Here is an 18682-nt window from a genome sequence, read left to right as displayed (position 1 = left end):
GTCTTATTTTTTATTCAGTAAAAAGTTCATACTAATCAGCGGGTCTTAAAAAAAAATTTGTTTCACTTAAAATAAAGTCCCATAAGTAAAAACTAAGGACAGTAGACCAAGTAAAAAATCAAAACTTAATTAAAAAAATTTTTTTGTTGTATTGTTCTTAATAAAATTAGTAATTAAAACTTTTCTTTATTGTACTAAAAAATCTACAAAATATCTTAGAAATAATAAATTTTTACATACACTTGTAATGTGTGCTAAGTTATAAAAAAAACTTTTATTATTATTTATCACCAAAACTTTATAAAGTTTGCCAACCAATTCACTATTAATGTTTCGATAATACTTGTATAAATCAAATTTTATATTATTCAAAATAATTTTTATAGAAGTTCAAAATTCTAATTTACACTATACTAAACTAACACATTCATGAATTTTATACACTAAGAAATATTATAGGTATGATTTATTTCAAATTCACTAAGCACAGTACATTTGATGATTACAAAAGCAAGGTATTGGATCACAGAGAAATTAGTATAAAAAATTATCTTTAGCACATTCTTCTAGACCTTATCTCTTTGGTTGACCATCTTTTGTATTTCTTCGATCATGAAACCAACAGGGTCTTCCGGTTTGTTGAAAGCTAGCTTCTCTGTTAGTTTCTGTTAAAAAATTAAAATAAATACATTTTTTAGTATTTAGTAAAATTCAAAGTTAGCTTAAGAACCGAATAAGCACTCATCTGGTGTTTGTGTTGCAGCTTAAAATAAAAATAAAAAAATTACTATTTTTTACGTCATAAAAAATACAAATGGTAAAGGTTTTCTGAAACTTGTTGCATTGCAATTTAGAATAACTCATTAAACTTACACAAATAATAAACCTAATCTAAAAATATTTATAATAACTTATAACATTTAACCTAAAATTTTCTTTTGTAAAACCATGTAGAGTAAAACAAAAATTTCGCCAAAAATACCCCAGAAAGTACCAAGTAGGGACTATTTCAATAGACATAAAAACAATAGGTGTTGTATAAATTTAATTGAAGTAAAGGGATCTTAGCTTAGTAACAAATTAATAATTTATAAGTAGTTGATTAAGTTAATATTTTTTAGACTTTCGAAGCTGTTTGTTTTTTTTAACTTTATTTATTGAAACTAAGATATATCTTTAATGATTAAAGTTTTGGATACTTTATTTTAAAGTAAATGCAACTTTTTTAATAAGACGCATAAAATCAACAAATGAAAAATGACTTTATATAACTAATGGACCAAATATTCTACATTTTACCTTCTTTTTCATTATAAAAGGTCCACTCTGCTTGAGAGGTTAAGTTTTTAAGGAGAACATTTGCATTTACCAAAAATGTTTTCACACATTTTATTCAAAACAAACAAACATAAGTACTTTTCGCCTCATTAGTGTTACATCGTTGTAAATATAGCTATAACAAGACGACTAGGCAGTTTATAAAGAAAGAGAAAATGTATATAATATGATATACAAAACTATGAAAACTAAATAAAACTACGTGAGAAATGAAAAATAAACAGTAATAGTTTAAAAAAACTAGGTGTAAAATCAATCAACTTGAGTTTAAAAAAATAATAAAGTTTTCAAACATACAAACTTTTTTGACAAATATTTGTGCTCTTAAGCTGGTTAAATAAATTTCAAAATTTCTTAAGATTTTAAATTGAGTAATGAACTATTAATTATTTCAAACTACAACGAACAAGTAAAAGAGTTTTTTATAAAAAACAATAGATTGCTACAGCTTTGCAGCTACCTTTTGAGCTGCATCCTTGGCACTCATTTCTGATAAATTTTCACGAACAAAAGTACTAAATCTGTATTTTTATTTTTATTTTTTTACCACTAACACTTCTAGAAATATATGGACTCCAAAATCTCGTTTAGTTTGACAATATTCTCTACTTTTTCTTTTTTAATTTTTAAAACTTTTTATTTTTTATTTTCAAACATGACAGCTTGCCCTCGTCAATGAGCTCAGTCAAGCTCTCGTCCGACGACTCCGGAGAAACGTCGCGGCAAATTTCCCTCCTCGCCTCCTCCAGTCCCCGCCGTGACGTCACGAAGCCGCTCTTGACGTCGCCGCTGATCACGTGGCTGGCCAGCGGAAGGAGAATGTTGGTCTGGTCGGTGACGGGCAGTGGGGACCTCAACGCGCAATGCAAGTCGTCGGGAACTTGGTACTCGGTGAAGCACGGCTGAAATTTCACGGATTTTTCCACCGCCAGGCGGCGCAGCTGGTTCTCGCGGTGCCTCAGCAGCCCTTCTTCTTCGGTCGACGGCAGCGAGAAGTCGTCGAGGAGCTGAAGGGGGTCGCAAGCAGGGAGGTTGGGCGTTTGCAGGATGCTGCTGATGAAATCGTTCCGCTTCAACGACGACATCATGTCTTCGTCATGGTTGCTTGCGTTTGTGGCGATCGAGGTTGCGGAATCGCGGCTCGTCAGATTGGATTTGGACATTTTTGCGTTTGTTGTTTCGATAACTTGGTTGCACACAACTTTTACACACAAATCGACATGGCTATCACAACACAAAAATTAACTTAAATCAAATTTTTGATTTTTCAACTTTTTCGAAGATCTTTTGACTTTTTAATTACGGTCGCTTAGAAACTGATAAATAAATTTTGAAAAATTATACAAAAAACATTGATTTTTGCAAGGTAATAGAAGTTATAAAGATATTTTCTTTAAAAACTAACTACATGGTGAAGCAAAAGTTCTTAGACTTTTTCAAACTTATGAATAAAATCCATTAAATTTTTTTTGTTTCCTTATTCTTATTTGATAAGTCCGCGAGAAGAAACTTCAAAAAAAAAAAACATTTTGACTCATGGCGTGGGCTGCAGTGTAGTTATTTTGAAAGTCTTCACTGATTTTCATTCAATAGGGCTTAAACTCACCACAGATCTTTACGTCAATATCATTTTGGTTACAGCTTTTGAAGAAGTTGAAATTCATTTTAAAAACCAGTCTTTTAGCTTCCAACTAAATGAAGTTTGAGCCAAAACCTCGATAAAAATGAAAAAACCAAAATGATAGAAATTTAACATAGGCTTTTTATATTGCTTATCCAAGTGTTCTAATTTAATGATTTGAAGATATCTCTTAAAAGAGTCTAAAACGCCCCAGAAAACGCTGTTGGGTACTTTTCTTTTAGAGTACAAGAAACTTAACATAGTTTTAATAACTGACAACCAATAAATTACTTACAAAAGAAAGGCTATTACACCTTACTTTTGAAAATTAAATAGCTTACAAAAATTGTGGCGCGAATTTGTATGTTCAAATAATTGTTTTCAAAAATTACTGATTAATATTTTCAATATTTTGAACTTAAAAAAATATATAATACATGAAAAAAGTTTTTAACTATACAATGAATTTTTTTTTTGTCTTTCAATTTAAATAAATATTAGTTCTTTGAATAAAACATTTTTTACAACAAAACTATTCTCAAACATTTCTCAATCAATAACAAAACAAATGCTAGACCTTAGTTAAAAAGCAAAGTTTATAAAAAATATCAACTAAATAAACAAACAAAAGAAACGAATAAAATTTTTGATAGTTTTATTTGTAGATTAACTAAATAAGAAGTTCTTAAATGTTTGTGTATTATCAACTAGTTTTCTTTTGAACTTATTTTATTATTATGAATCTTTGGTTTTTATAATTATTACACTTAACTTTTTAAGCAACGTTTTTATTAAAAGTACTAAAAGAAATTTAGGAAACTTAAATTATCTAAATTGTTTTATTACAGGGCTATCAAATATTTTTGGCAAATTTTCTCCAGGTTTTCAAAATTCTTTTCAGGATTTTCAAAGTTACACGTTTTTGGGTCTTTTTTTAGTTTAAAATTAAGTTTAAGGTAAAAAACTGTGTTAAATAGTATAAAAACAGTGAAAAGATATCTTATAGCTTCTTTAAATACATTTTTTAATAGAAAAAAAGTTCTGATGACTACAAAAATGTTTTATGTATATGATAGACTTTTTGTGTCAATAATTCTTAATATTTTAAGTTAAGTTATTCTTAATATTCTTAATTTTCAATTCTTAATTCTGCTACTTAACATGTAAAAGTTGTTTAAAATCCCAGGTAATTTAGTGATTTTCGTTCAAAGTTCAGGGCTTTTAAAAAAGTTTTCAAATTCCAGGTATTTTCAGGATTCCAAGTTTTTTGGTAACCCTGTTATTTACAAATTGAAATAAAGACTACCATAAAAACTAGCAATTAAAAACGAAAAAAAATTATGTTCAACTTAACTAACTTTTTTTATTTATTGGGCTCATTCAACCAAATGAAACTCATAGAGAATCGATTACATAAGAGAATTATGTGAGCCTTTAATACTTAACATATAAATATACTTTAAATTCCATGGCAAAAAAAATTGAAGTTGGTATTTAAAAAAAAAAGTTCTGCAATATTTAAATTTTAAATTAGATATTTATTTATCTTCAAGGTACTTAAAGACAAAAAGAAAAATAGAAAATTAAAAAAAAAAAAAACAATAAATCAAATTGAAAAAAAAAAGATAAATATCTATTCAATTATCAAAACAATGTATAACTATTTATAGTTATCAAGGGTAACTTTTTAATAAGCAATAATTTTTTAAGAATAAGTTTTATAAGTCTGTATTATTCTTAAATATACTCTATGTCTCATGTAAACACACAACAAAATAACATAAATTTGTTTAGCTAATTGATTTAATACAGTTATAATATTTAAAATTTTACAAGAATGCATGAAACAATTGATAATTATTTTGTTCACACAAATTAAAATTAAATTTGTTCTACAAAATAAAGAAAAACCTTAATTAAAACTAAAATCAATGGATGGGTGATTTTTTTAATGTTTTTGTTTTAAAAAGATATTTAAACCTGAATCATACAAATCAAAGAAAACTTCAGCAAAATTCTAACAAAGGCAAAGCCTGGCCCTGCACTTACATATGCCGTGAGACGAGCATTTAAACATAATGATCAAAATGGTACCATAAAACTATTGTGTTAAAACTTGAATCATATAAATTAACAACAATTTTTCTTTTCATACAATAACTATTTACTGTACAACCAAGCTGGAGTTCATGAACAAATTAACGTAAAGATTATTTATCTTTTAAAAACTTTAACTTGAAACGAGTGTGCTGAAAAATGTTTGAAATTTCAAAAATAAAATTCTAACCTGAAACAAGTGAACTAATGAGTGCTTTTCCGTGTAAATAATTGCTGCTTCGTGGGGGTCATCATACCTCGGCACAAACTTATCTGGCTTGGATGTTTTGTCCATTTTTCTAACAATAAAAATAAAACTGTGTAAAAAATGTTTTGAAGCTTTGAAAAAACTGCAAGAAATTTATGAAAATTCTGGCCATTACAAAGTTTTAAATTTTGAAAATAAAGCTCTACATTTTCAAATTGTGTTTAATTTGTAAAAAAAAAATATGAACTTTTATTTGTCAAAGCTAGTTTAAGTTTCTTAGCTTTAACATTTTTAAATTCTTTCACTTATAATAAAACATTAAAATTAGCTTACTATTCATTATTTAGGCGAAAACATATTGAGCTGAAAGTTTACTTATAAAAACCACTTTCGCCCTAATGTTTGCAATAAGTTGTCAATAGCAACGAAGTTGTTGTATCATGGATTTATTTACGTTCGATAACTACAATTTTTCAAACATATCTGGAATCAAAACTAACTACATAACTTTCTGCAAGTATGAGCGTTAAAAAAACAGTAAAAGTTAGTTTAAAATGGTCCTAAATGTTTGAAAACTATGATGAGTAAAAATTACAATAAAATGGTTTTATTATATTTATACAGGCATAAAATTTAGTTCACAAAGCATATGCTGTAAAGTCATACTTTTACTGTTTTTTTTCTTTAATTAGTGTTACTGAGGCTAAATTTTGTATTCAAAATGATAAATATCATTTATTCTTACATTACATGTTTTTTAGGCACCGTATAAAATTTTTCTTCAAAATATTTTCAAACACCATTATTTTTTATACCGATACTAAAATACTTTTTATGTGGTAAAAAAAATATTTACATACTTATTAATTAGAAAAGTTAAGAAATAGTTAAAAACTGTAGACTTACTCAAAAAAAAAGATTATTTTCAATTTCTTTTATAACTTTTATAAACTATAATATTAAGCATTAAAGACTATTGTTATATATTTACTACATGAACATAAACAATGTTTTATTTAACTTTAATTTAGTTGTTCAATAAGTTGTTAATTCCAACAAAACGAAGTTATTTCAACATAAAACTATTTATTTAATTAGGTTGACAAAGTTCATGTTGCTTAACTTTTTGCTTAAAATTTGTTCCTTAAGTATTTAAATATTAGTATATAATGCTTGGAATATAAATACTGTTTATTGAACAAAAAAAGCGTTTGAAATTTTGGTCCAAAGACCTGGTGTACGAAAAAAACTATCGGTTATCGAGTCATACACCAGAATACAGTTTAATGTCGCGTCCAGGACAACTGTTCTTAAATAAAATATCTAAGACTTTGAAAATATTCTTACACAGGTATAAAATATTTTTTGTGTTATGTTTTTACAGCTTTTTTGTTTAAGTTATTAATAAACGATCATTTTTTTTAATAAGTTTGTGCTTTATGATCAAGCGACCCTCCGTACCGTAGTCTTTAAAGCGGATTTGAATTAAAAATAGCATAAAATTCAATTGTAGCGAAAGTTGACACGGTTTTTTTTTTGAAGATTTTTCATCTTTAAGTTTTGCAAAAAAGTTTTAACTAACCTGTTTCAAAGTTTCAAAAAAGTTTCAAGTAAAGTATACGGCGATACAAAAACATAAAATGCTGTTACACTATCTATGTGACGAAACATTTTGATATAACTTTAAAATGTTTATAAAATACAAAAAGTATTATTTTAATAAATTATTAAAAACAAATAAATGACTTTTACATAGTATGAATGTAAAATAATAAACTAACTTACAATTTTTCCAGTAGACAAACGCACAAAAAGCTATCAAACAGATAATAAAAATGAAGTTTGTTTTTGTTAATATTTCAAGTCTGTTATAAAACTACGTCATAATCAGTTGTAAAATTTTCGGAATAAAACAAAATTAAGTAAATTTTAGTTTACTTAATGGCAACTGATTTATTAACTTTATACATATTACACAGAATTAAATATATCCAAATACTCTAGAGTAGGGTCGGGAAACGTCTTCAGTTTGCGGGAAATATGTGGAAAAATTTAGTCCTTGGGCCGAATCATTTTAATATTTCATTTAATTCACGAAAATTACTCAATTATTTGTTTCATTTTGATTTTTTTTGCTATTCACTTCAAACCTTAAAATATCTAGTTTAAGTTTCTAATTTCCCTTAAGTTTTATCTAAAACTTTGTTTTTGTTTTTCATTTCAAACTTCAAAACAAGGAATACCTAGTGTAAGTTTCATAAATTTTCTTCTGCGTATAGCAAGTTATACCTTCTATTGGCGCAGTTTACGGATCTTTGATTTAGTCCTAGTGGAAGTTTCGAAATTTTGTTTAGCAGGCCAGATGTCACTTAAATTTTGTAAACATTGGCGGGCTGGTAATTTTCACTTTGTTGGCCGTACGTTGCCCACCTATAGTGCAGATTGTAAAGTGGGGGTTTGGACATTTGAGGGCGTTAGTCAGCATGGCGGGAGAATGTTAATTAAGGGTAATTAACTAGTTAAGAGGCGATATCTAATAAATAGGGGACGATTGTTTTTTAACTTATTTAACAAGGGAGTTTTTGAAAATAAGTTCTGGAAACTCTTCTACAGAGTTTAAATTTTTATTAAAGTTTCTTTTATTCCAATAATAAAAAGTTCTGAAAATTGAATAAACTTTTGTTTGTTTTAACTTAAGTATCATGCTCTGGTTATTGTGTGGTGATTTTCTCCAACATATCTGACAACTGTGCTGCAAGTGTTAACATAGACATTAAATGGTTTTTATTACAATTTCAGGCTTCTGCTACATTTTACAATGAGGTATTTTCACTTAAACAATCGCTTAAAAAGAATCTTTTAAAACAAAATTTTACTAACCACTAAAAATGTCACCAAAATCTAATAAGTGAGTTTGAAAAGTTTTGATAAAATAAGGTCATCTGTTGTATAAACTAGTTTTTACCAAAGAATCTTAACATGTTTGATTCATTGTTAACAACAGTTGTTTATTTATTTAACTTTAAGTATAGTACAACTAAGTATTAGTAATTCAAGACTACTCCTTTAAGATCAGCCAAATAAAGTTAATTTTATATTATTACTTTTATGATTTTTAAAAGTTTATGTGAATGTATAAAAGTATTTAATTTTTTCTCACTATATGTACTTATTTTTTATTTCTAATGTAACAGTATTCTCGGTACGTTTTAGTTTTTTACAATATATTTTTTTAAATCTGAACTAGCTCTTATTCAAAAACTACACAACCTACCTTAGTAATTAAACATTAGTTTATGTTCTTTCTCGAATTTTATAATGCCTACTTTTTCATTCTAAACACACACACATCAAAACTCTTTTTTTTCTAAACTATACTTGTAGTATTTCATAAATCAATGTACTTATAGCTACATAAAAATAAAATTAAGTTATATATTTTTGGGAGATATTAAAAATATGTTACAATAAAAGTTGCAGGTTTTATATTTAAAAGTATTTTTCACGCATTTTTCATGTCTTAATAAAACCTTTTTAGCAAGTTCTAATGAGAAAACTTTAAAATACGTGATTTTCAAGTACGTGAAAACTTTCAGTAACCAACACTACATACAAATAGTTAGTATTTATATATTTTGTATATTAAACCACTTTACTATTCAAAATTATTAAAATAAGTGAAATTAATGTGGAAAAAAAATCAAGTATACTTTTTTTGAGGTTAAAAAAGAGTATATCTAATCTTGTATGTTTTTATTTAGTTTTGTAAAATAAACTTATGTGCTGTATTTGTTTATAAACTTTGGAAAAATACCAATTAAATGTTGAGATATATAAAACCCGACTCCCGCACTACGTTTAGCATGATATTTATTTTCTAAAATGCTGAAAGCTGTTACCCAAAACAAATCAAGTTTTTGATTCTGCACATAATACTATAAAACTAGTTAAGTGCTTTTTATTACAAACATACCATAACAAAACAATTTATGTTTAAAAATTACATGCATTAATTATTCTGAATACTTAGAATAGTACAAAATAATGGCTACAATCAAGCATCAGAACGGTACAAATTCAGAAAATAATTAAATCGGCGAAGCCTTTATCAAAAGAAAGTGCTTAGAAGAAAACCATCGTAGTTTACAATGCGTAGATGTGTGCAAAAACAACAGTTCAAAATTATTTTTTCAGAAGTGTTTTGAACCATCTGACAAGCAAGCAGTTGATTTTAGAAGCAATAAAATAATTCGTTTTTAAATTTTATTACAAACTTTAAAAAAAAAGCTTGTTTTTTCTTAAATTAATTTTCATTGAAAAAGAAGAATAATAAAACACTTACGATTTAGTTTCAGTAAAAAAATAGTTTAATTGTTTCTGCTACGGAACATACTGATAATTTTTCTAAAAATTTTGCTCATGGCTACACTATTATAGTTATTTTACCATTTAGCTATTAAAAGGTAAACTTTTTCAGGTAAAAAGAAATTACTTGAGAGAAATTTTATTACTTTATGAAGCTTTATAAGACAATTTAGCCAGTATCTGGAAAGCAAAATGTGCCACATACAGCCACGTATTATCAACATTTCGGTGTTTTTAAGCAATCAAAACTTGTAAAGTTAATATCAAACTACACAGAACGTTGGTTCACACAAGTTTGCACAACTAAGAACTTCTTTTTATTTAGAACCTTATTCTTTAACAAATATTCTGGCTAGTTCTGAACTTGAAGTTCACTGCAGGTGCCTGGGTTGGTTATAATCACAATGAAAGATGTAAATTTGATGAAGTTGTTTTATTAAAAGTCCGCATGCTTTTGTTGTCCGAAAGTTTCTACATGTCTATCAAAAAAATAACAGATCCTCTTTACACCCTCACTTGGCGAAACTGTAGAATCCATTTCAGCTATCAGATCAACTTTATTCAATAAGTACAACCTTTATTGTGAAAATATAGCTGTCGCAGGTACAACAGTCAATGAAGTTTCAATTTTCTAAATGCTGGTGGTACTCGAAATAGAAAAGCTTGTAGTTTTTTTAAGCGAGGTAAAATGTACAGATTTCAAAAATGTTAAAAAAGTTGCTAAATTCTACCCTAACATTTAATACATCTATGACGCTGCTTATGTTAATGGTTGTTGGTTATAAAAAATATAGCGACCTGTTGTAAATAGAAAAATACTCTTCATTTAAAAACGCTTGCAGTCTTGTAGCTAGTATTGACAATCCATATGTATATGATGCAGTATTTGTTTTTATGGGTAACATATGTATATTGGAAGTTGGAACATAGATATTGATGACATAGTTTCCGATTGCTTAACTTTAGATACAAAAAAATACACACCGATGAACAGTTACGAAATTGGGAAAATGAAAACACCGAGGTTATATTTAGCGTGCACACTGTTCAAAGTAGAGTTTATGTTTCAGGCGGTGTTAATGGTTACAATGATTGAAGCTCTGTTGAAGCATTCGACCACGGATCTAATCCGATGTATGTAGTGAGCGGGACTATAAGTATATGTGAAGTAAATGATGTTTGCTCTAACAAATTTTTGTTACTAAAAAAGCCGACAAATTCTTTAAAGTTTGATTCACTAAAATCAGCTACTACAATAGGAAGCAACATTTCATTTTTGGTAACAATTCAGAAACAGTGGCTATTTATGATGGTGATAAAGATAAGTGGTCTAAAAACAACTTAGTTTTACAGAGAACTTGTATAGCTTTTCTTGCTTGAAAATACCGCAATTATAATTTGTTTTAAATTTAAGAACAACACAACTTAGATTTTAGTGATTTATTTTGCAAACACTGATGTCAAATCTTAAGCAAACCCCAAGTTGTGTGCAAAAATTTTAGTTCGCTATGGTTTAAAAACCGAACAACTGAATTTGAGTTGAAAAGTTATGAAGTATAATAAGTCACATAAGTAATACTTCTTAATCTAAATGTTCGAAATAATGTCAAATTTTATAATGATGTTTAATAACTAAACTTCATAAAGATTTTGTTTGTGAAACAGGTCAGTTTTAAACGAAGTCGATTTTGCACGGCTGAAGGAACCGCTTAAAATCCAAAGTTAAGTGTTAGGGGTGATAGTGTTAGTAAAAACAAAAAGAAAAGAAAAAAAAAATAATTAAATAAAAGGAAATAAAAAATTTAGGAAAAAAAACTAAACCTGTGCAAAATTGTCAATCCGTGCAAAAGTGACCATCGTGCATTTCTGACACTTTTTTTTGAGCTTTTTATGTTTAACGTCACTAGCAAACTAAGAAATGAGAAAATGCATAATATTTAATTTTTAGTTTATTTTAATACAACGAGAAAACTGTTAGCATTAGCTGTTAATAAAAAAGTATATATACTTATGTGTAATATAATCACGCTTATCTAAGTCCTGACTTATTGATTTCAAAACGTTTTAATCACTTTCAAAATTTCCGTTAGTCGACTTCCTTTCCTCTACACCTCTTGTTTTTTATAACAACAATACCGAAATCAAAACAAAAGATTAAGTTTGTGTGGGCGCTTGGGCGTCAGTACTCACTGTTCCATTTCTATTTTTTCTATGTTGTTAGTGGTGTTTAACAAATGTGAAAATTTGTATAAATTAGCTGGAGTGAGGGTAGACAACGTACGACCCGAAAACAAAATTATGTGGCCTGCAACGTATTTCTAGCTAAAAAACATCTTGGCAAACCAAAAAAAGAGTTAAATTGCTAAAAAAAGTTTTAAAGCTCCATTTAAATTCTACTTTTAGTAGGCTTTTAATAATTACTTGATTGCAATTTCGCTTTATAAAAGTTTTTATAATACAATATTTCTAAAATAGTTAACCCACTAACTTTTCAAACAATTGTCAACTCCAGCTTACGCCGTTTCACCTAGAAAAATCTTCAGGGCTTTTTAGGTGACAATAAAATAATATAAAGCAAACAAATGTATATAATGAGATTAGGTAATGAGAAAGTAATTAATTATCAATCAATTAGTAATTACGTGCTTAAGAAAATACAAGGAAAGTTAATTAATTAATTTTAAAAAGAAACTAAGCAAAAACACTCTTCAAATAAAATAACTCTTATAAACAAATGTATATAAATAAATAGATAAAACTTAAGATGGTATAATTAACAAAAATTACGACAATAAACAAAATAAATATCAAAATTAAAAATAACTAGATCTAAAGTGGGGGCATATCGAAGTTAGTTCTTTTCTTACATTGAATGGTTTATCTCTATCCGCATCAGCAATGACCATTCTTTCTAGATTGCAAGTAGAACAATTAACTTTTTTTCTGAGTACTGAGCAGTTAATTCTATATAATACTTGCCATTCGATTTCGAAGAATTCAATATTATTTGATGTAGTGAATTTAATCAGGGTTGTTGATTGTAACTTCTTGTTGTAATTGAATCGTAGTTTCAAGTATGCAAGCTATTAAAGTTTCCTGCCCTTAGTCCAGACAATTGTTTAATTATTTATTAAAAATGTTAACTTAACAAAATTTAAAACATTGTCAAAATTCTAATCTCTTGGTTTTTTATATTACTTAATATTTTAGTCTTTACTACTGTATTGCCACCAGCCAAGACATTGCACTGAAGATTTTTTACCTTTCATAACATCTGTTGTACCGGTTATAAGGTAGAACTAAATCAATAAGCGTTAATTAATATAATATTATAATAAATAAAATATATTAATACTATTTAATGCTTATTGATTTACTCCCTTTTCACAATTCGTGACGGTCGGTTTATACAACATTTTGTATCTACTATTAATTATTAATCTATAGCAGGGGTCGGCAGGTCAAAAAAGAACGTTTTTTATGTGCTTTAAAAAACATATTTAAAGATAACACTAAATTTTTATTTTTGTTTTTTGAGAAAATTAATTTAATAAACTAGATGAAAAAAAAATTTAAAGTGGCCCGCGGGCCGCAGTTTGCCGACCCCTGATCTATAGTAATAATGGCTCATTATCAAACCTACTTTATCATCTACTCCTTTCTTGCAGTATATAATATTTTCCTAATTTATTGTCTAACTTTTATTGCGTTACGCCGTTTCCCTGCAGAGCAGTTCATCAGACGCTAACAAAAGTTGAAAAAAAATATACAGAGAAATGAACTAGAAAACAAAAATACTCATAAAAATAAAATTAAATTTAAAATGTGAGTTACCATTAACATGTTGTTGATAAAAACTTAATTAAAATTAAATTAAAACATAGGTAAGTTTAATTTTAGTATTCTGTTAACTATACATTATCTAAATATATTATTATAAAGGAAAATAAAATTAGTTTTGTATAGGGCTAAAATAATATTCTATATATTAAGCTTTAAAAAGTTGTAAATATTACGATTTATAGGGGATTTCAAGAAAACAAAAATAGTCATTTATGAAAAAGGTTGTAACTAAGAACAAATATATGTACACAATACAAACATAAATATAACAAAAAAAATAAATTAAATAGAATTAAATGAAATAAAATAAACTAATTTAATGCAATTAAAAATAAACTAAAAATATTCCCTAGGGTAATGAGGGCACTGTGTAACCAGTTCATTTCTCTTGTTAAGGATTTTTCTTTTGTTAGCGTATGCTATGTACAGTCTTTCTAGGTTACATAATGAGCACATAAAATCTGGTTTAAACCTGTTGCTGGTCTGTCTGAGTATTTTTCATTCAATTGTGTATTTTTCGTCTTTTTCATACAATTTCCATATGTAGTTGGCGAGTTGTGTGCAGTTGGTGGGCTTCTTCTTATTGGGTCTAGAAAATGATGCTCTATGTTCGTATAATCTGTTCTTGAAAGGTCTTCGAGTGGATCCAATATATGATACATTTTCATTTTTTTCAGGTGTTACAATTGCTTCGTAGATTATACTTTCGGATTTACACTTATTTGTTCTTGACTAGACATTATTTTTTTTGCTTTTGCAGTTGCATAGTTCTGGCTCTGTTGGTGGTTTTTCGAACAGCTTTTTATTGTGTCCACTTATGATTGCTTTTGTGTTTGGGGAACAACTATATGAGATTTTGATGGAATCTCTTATACAATACTTTCTTCAGAACTCCGTGGAGCTGTGTTGATTTGTTGAACATTGAAAAGCATATGTTAGATCAATAACGAAAAAGTACCGTGCAAATTGTTTTTATTATATACTCCAGCGAACTTGCTTCGCTACTATCTTTACTAACAAACTATTAACTTTAAACTTCTAAAGTTATTTTTACAAAGACAATTTCAAACATTATGTTTCTTAATGTGTTAAGTGGTTCTGTTAATTTTTTAAGTTTACAAAAAAAAACAATAATACAAAAACTTAATACTACTTTTTGCTTTTTTATGAAAAAACAACTAGTTGTAAACATTTTTTTATTAACAACGGCTCAAACAGCAACAACAGAACAAAAAGAATCATTTTACAAACAAAATATATTTCAATTAAAATGTGCAGCTGGCATTTATGTTTAATTGTGATAACTTATTTCCTAAACATTTAATATTATTTCACTTCTGACTTCAAGTTACACAATTAAAGTGTACATATAACTTGAAACTAAACACATGTGCTTTTCAACAAGCAAACATAAGTTAATTTAAAATAGTGTATACCACATAAATAATTTATAAAAACTAAAATATTTAACTGATAGCGTCATGAATTTTTCACGGATAATCTTATATACTTAAAGAATTAAAAATATACTTTGATTTTTTTTTCAAACATTCGAAATGTTCAAAAAATAACCAATCAACTTATTTTGACTGTTTAAATCGTAACACTGCAATATTTCCACAATCCTAACAGAAAAACTTCAAGTATATAAACATTTTATCTACACAACAAAAAATTATTAAGCGTTAAATTGTTTATTTTATAAAACTGTTTTATTCGTTTTCACTTTCTCACGACCGTCCTCACCGTCTTGATGCGCACCTGGCCGCTCTTTCTGTTCGGGGAAAGCACCTCAATCTCGTCGTCCGACGAATCGTCGCTCGTTATTTCCCCCTCCTCCCTCGGCGACTTCCACTTGTGCCTGATCGAGCGGTGCGACTTCCGCTTCGCGGGCATCCGGTCCGGGCTGATGCCGCCCCACCCCTTCACCGGCGTCGCCACCGCCCTCGTCAACTTCGGCATCCTGGGCGTCGTTTGGCGGGCTTTTTCACGGTCGAACGGTTTTCGCGGGGTGCGACCGGCGTGCGCTTTCAAGAGAGGAGGCTCGGAAAGCTTTTTGATTTTGACCACTTTCTTCTGCGGGGTGATCCCCGAAGTGCGAACCAGCCGCTGGTGGTGGAAACTTTGGTGGCGGGGGATTTTGTGGTTGGTTCTGCGCAGCTCTTTGGCCTGGTCGGCGGCGAACTTGGAACAGAAGCTTTCCTTGTCCGAATCCGATTGATGGTCCTCCTGCAAAGTAAAATTTCCATGTTATTATTTTTTTTTCTCTAAAATTGATTAGCTCTTTAACAAATGACATTACAAATAAAAATAAAACATTGAGATTTAACTTAAGTACATTAAAAACTATTGTTCATAATTTAATTTGTAAGTCCTTTAGCATTCAAATAAAACAACTTTATTGTACTATATTTACTTCAATTTTTTCACCTGTTTAATCTTGCTGCAGGTGCGCATCATGAGCAGCTTGTTGGAATTCTTCAGCACCAGGCCTCCGTCCTGGCTGTCCAGCATCGTGTAACACTCGTCCGAAGAGTTGAGAACGTTCTGGGTCGAGTCCCCGCTCGCCCGCCTCGACCTCAGCGAATCGTCGAAGCTCGAATCGCTGAACAGGTTCCTCCTGCTCGAGTTGTTGCTGCTGGACTGACACTCCTCTTTTTTGATCCAATCCGGAGTCTGAGGCGTTTTCAAAGGAGTTTTGGAGGGCTTTCTGCAGTTTTTCATTTTGGGGGTTTTTAGTAACTTTTTCCCGCTCTTCGGAGTCGCTTCCCGGCTGGCGAACCTGCTGACGTCAGAGTAGCAGCCCGAATCCCTGAAAAGCCTGGGGTCCGGCAGCTTCTCGCAACTTTCAACCTTGATCACCACCGGCTTCTTCGACTTGACGAACGGCGATCTGTTTTTGTTCACCAATGGCGAGCTGACCTTGTTCACGAAAGGCGAGCTGAGGCTGCTTATAGAGTAGGCAGGCGAGTTCAGCAGGTCGTGCTGCCTCGCCAATTTCGCAGGCGTTCTCCAAGGCGAATTGCTCTGAAGACTTTTGACAGACGAAGCTGGAGAAGCCATAAAATTCGAACTTTTGTTGGCCGATCTGTGCAGGCTTTTTCGAGGCGATCTCCGCAGAGATTTCGAGGAAAGGGGAGTTGCATTCAAATTTTTCCAAGGCTTGTGAGATTGTGAAGCTGTATTGCCAGGTTTCTGAGATTTTGGAGTCAAGTTTATGGAAGAGTCATTAACTTCAGATGTACCTTTTGAAATTCGGCTTGTGGAGAGGACATTTTTTTCTGTTGAATTAATAGTAAAAATCGAAGAACTGTCATTGAATCCAGAAGTATCTCTGCTAGGAAAAGAAGTATTATTTGACTCAGGAGTGAAACCCGTTTTAAGATCATTATGAAAGCCTGAAAAATCTTTGCTGAAATCAGAATCGACGCCATTTTTATTGGCAGTGGACAACCCGTTTAAAGAGGGCGGGCTCAACATTCTATCTTCCATAAACTTGTTGAAATAATCCGTTGCTCCATTAGAACTCGCATCTTCAGTTTCCGGGTTGAAATTGTCCAGGAAACTTTGAATTTCGTTCCGCGGTTCCGGGTTGTGCTTGGGACTCATGATGGTCCTCGACCTGAGCTTTTTCACCTGAAAACGCTCTTCCGAAGCCGGGGTTGTGACGTCATTGCCCTCGTCTTCGGCAGATTCGTCGTCAGAAGTCGACCACTGCGGCGCCACGTCCCCGCCGTAAGTTTCAATTTTGTCACCGCTCTTGTAAGTTATCTTGAAATCGTCGTCTTCACCCAAGCTCTCCTCCCAGCGCTTGAGCACTTCGAGCGAAGTCATTTTCGACAGGTAGACGTTTTCCCGGCTGCTTTTGGGGCTCGAAGTGGCGCGCTTCGGTTTGGCGCCGTTTTTCAACTCAAGTTTGCCGGCAACTTTGAGGCGCGGGCTGTTCATGAGGTTGAGGTGCTTCATGGGCTGCTGCGTGTACAGGCTGGAATAATTCCTCTGCTTGCTGTAGCTGGGCGTGCCGAACATGTTCTTTTCCAACGATCTGATAGTTGAGTTTTTTTTATTAAACTTAGTATTTACTGTTTTTTTATGAATCTTACATCATAGTAGATTTCAATATTAGCTTGTTTCAATTCAACTTAAACTTTGTAAAAAAAACAACTTATTTTAGCAGTTTTTCTTATTTTCTAAATTAGGGGTTGGCTTTTTAAATTATGTGTACTGATAAACAGACCATTTTGTCCTAATATTTTGTTGAGTTCAAATTCAGTTGGAGTATTCTTTTTTCAAAATACCCTAAGCAAAGAGATTATTCAAACCTGGTATTTTACATACATACCTTTGTCAATCTACCATGTCACTGACACTCATGAACAATAAAAGAGTCAAAAATGACGGTCTTTCCCGAATAAACAGTGACTTATTTATAGCAACAATAAAAAAAAAATAAGTTTTTATTTTTTCCCAAAAAATAATTGACAACTACTTTCAGTTAAACTGCTCAACTTTACATGTCAATTAAGTTTAGGGACAGTTTTGGGACGCTGTAACAAGATATCAAGTTGCACTTGATTACCGTTTAGATTTGGTTGGAAGTTTTGAGCTAAAAGTTTACTCAAGCGGTTAAGAAAAAGCTCGCAAGGTCAAGTTTTATACTGATGCAAGTTTAATACAGTTGAAAATTGAGAAAATAAAGTGCAGGCCAGAAATTACTGAATTAATGTTGCAAAAAGTTAAGAACGCTGCTATATAAATCAGCCACAGAAAGCAGTGGGAGATTCTAGCCACAGCCTGCTGCAGTAATGAAGAATAGACATTTATATTGTTTTCTTGTGTTTTATAAAGTGTTTTTTTGTTAGTGTTATTTTTATAAGTATTTCTTATTTACATTCTAAGTAGTTAAATCTTATTTTGTTTTATACATTCTTAAAGTATATTCTTGCTAGATTAAATCTTGTGTAAAGGTTTTGACCACATTTAAAGTGCTTTCTAAATTTGATGTTCTTTATATATTTGTTAGTGTTCGCAATTGTTCTTTAATACAACATGTTCATTCATTGTCATGCCTAGTTATGTATAGAGTAGCCCTAAGTATTATTGAGTATCATCATTTAGTATAGATTGAGTTTATTATTAAAGGTACCTACATCCATAGGTTACAACGCGTTTGGAATCTAAAACCGCAAATTCGAAAACTTGCAAAAATT

The 18682-nt window shown here is 30.1% G+C and overlaps 2 protein-coding genes across 2 annotated transcripts in view; both read right to left on the bottom strand.

Annotated features, from left to right (window-relative positions):
- Positions 1 to 264: 264 nt before the first annotated feature.
- LOC145839457 (testis-specific expressed protein 55-like) lies at positions 265 to 5367 on the bottom strand. The gene is made up of 2 exons (XM_082947027.1): positions 5247 to 5367; positions 265 to 665 (listed from the first exon to the last, which is right to left on the bottom strand). The coding sequence occupies exons 1-2, from the start codon at positions 5349 to 5351 to the stop codon at positions 567 to 569; spliced, it is 204 nt and encodes a 67-aa protein (XP_082803153.1). The 5' UTR covers positions 5352 to 5367; the 3' UTR covers positions 265 to 566.
- Positions 5368 to 13970: 8603 nt separating this feature from the next.
- LOC145838724 (uncharacterized) overlaps positions 13971 to 18682 on the bottom strand; it is a 29047-nt gene continuing 24335 nt past the window's right edge. The window contains exons 23-25 of the mRNA XM_082946348.1: positions 15903 to 17517; positions 15199 to 15701; positions 13971 to 14061 (exon numbers count right to left, since the gene is read on the bottom strand). Coding sequence (XP_082802474.1) covers positions 13971 to 14061; positions 15199 to 15701; positions 15903 to 17517 — 2209 coding nt within the window. The remainder of the gene's footprint in view (positions 14062 to 15198; positions 15702 to 15902; positions 17518 to 18682) is intronic.

This window comes from Thalia democratica, chromosome 6 (genome assembly GCF_965202585.1).
Source record: "Thalia democratica chromosome 6, ktThaDemo2.hap1.1, whole genome shotgun sequence".
NCBI lineage: Eukaryota > Metazoa > Chordata > Thaliacea > Salpida > Salpidae > Thalia > Thalia democratica.
Note: the sequence above shows the minus strand (reverse complement) of the source record. Positions and strands in the feature narration are given on the sequence as shown.

Bases quoted from the DNA above. Each gene is read 5' to 3' on its own strand.
- LOC145839457 (XM_082947027.1), bottom strand. From the start codon at position 5,351: ATGGACAAAACATCCAAGCCAGATAAGTTTGTGCCGAGGTATGATGAC. The intron at 666-5,246 runs GTTAGAATTTTA...ATTTTTTAACAG, and splicing joins CATTAGTTCACTTGTTTCAG to AAACTAACAGAGAAGCTAGC.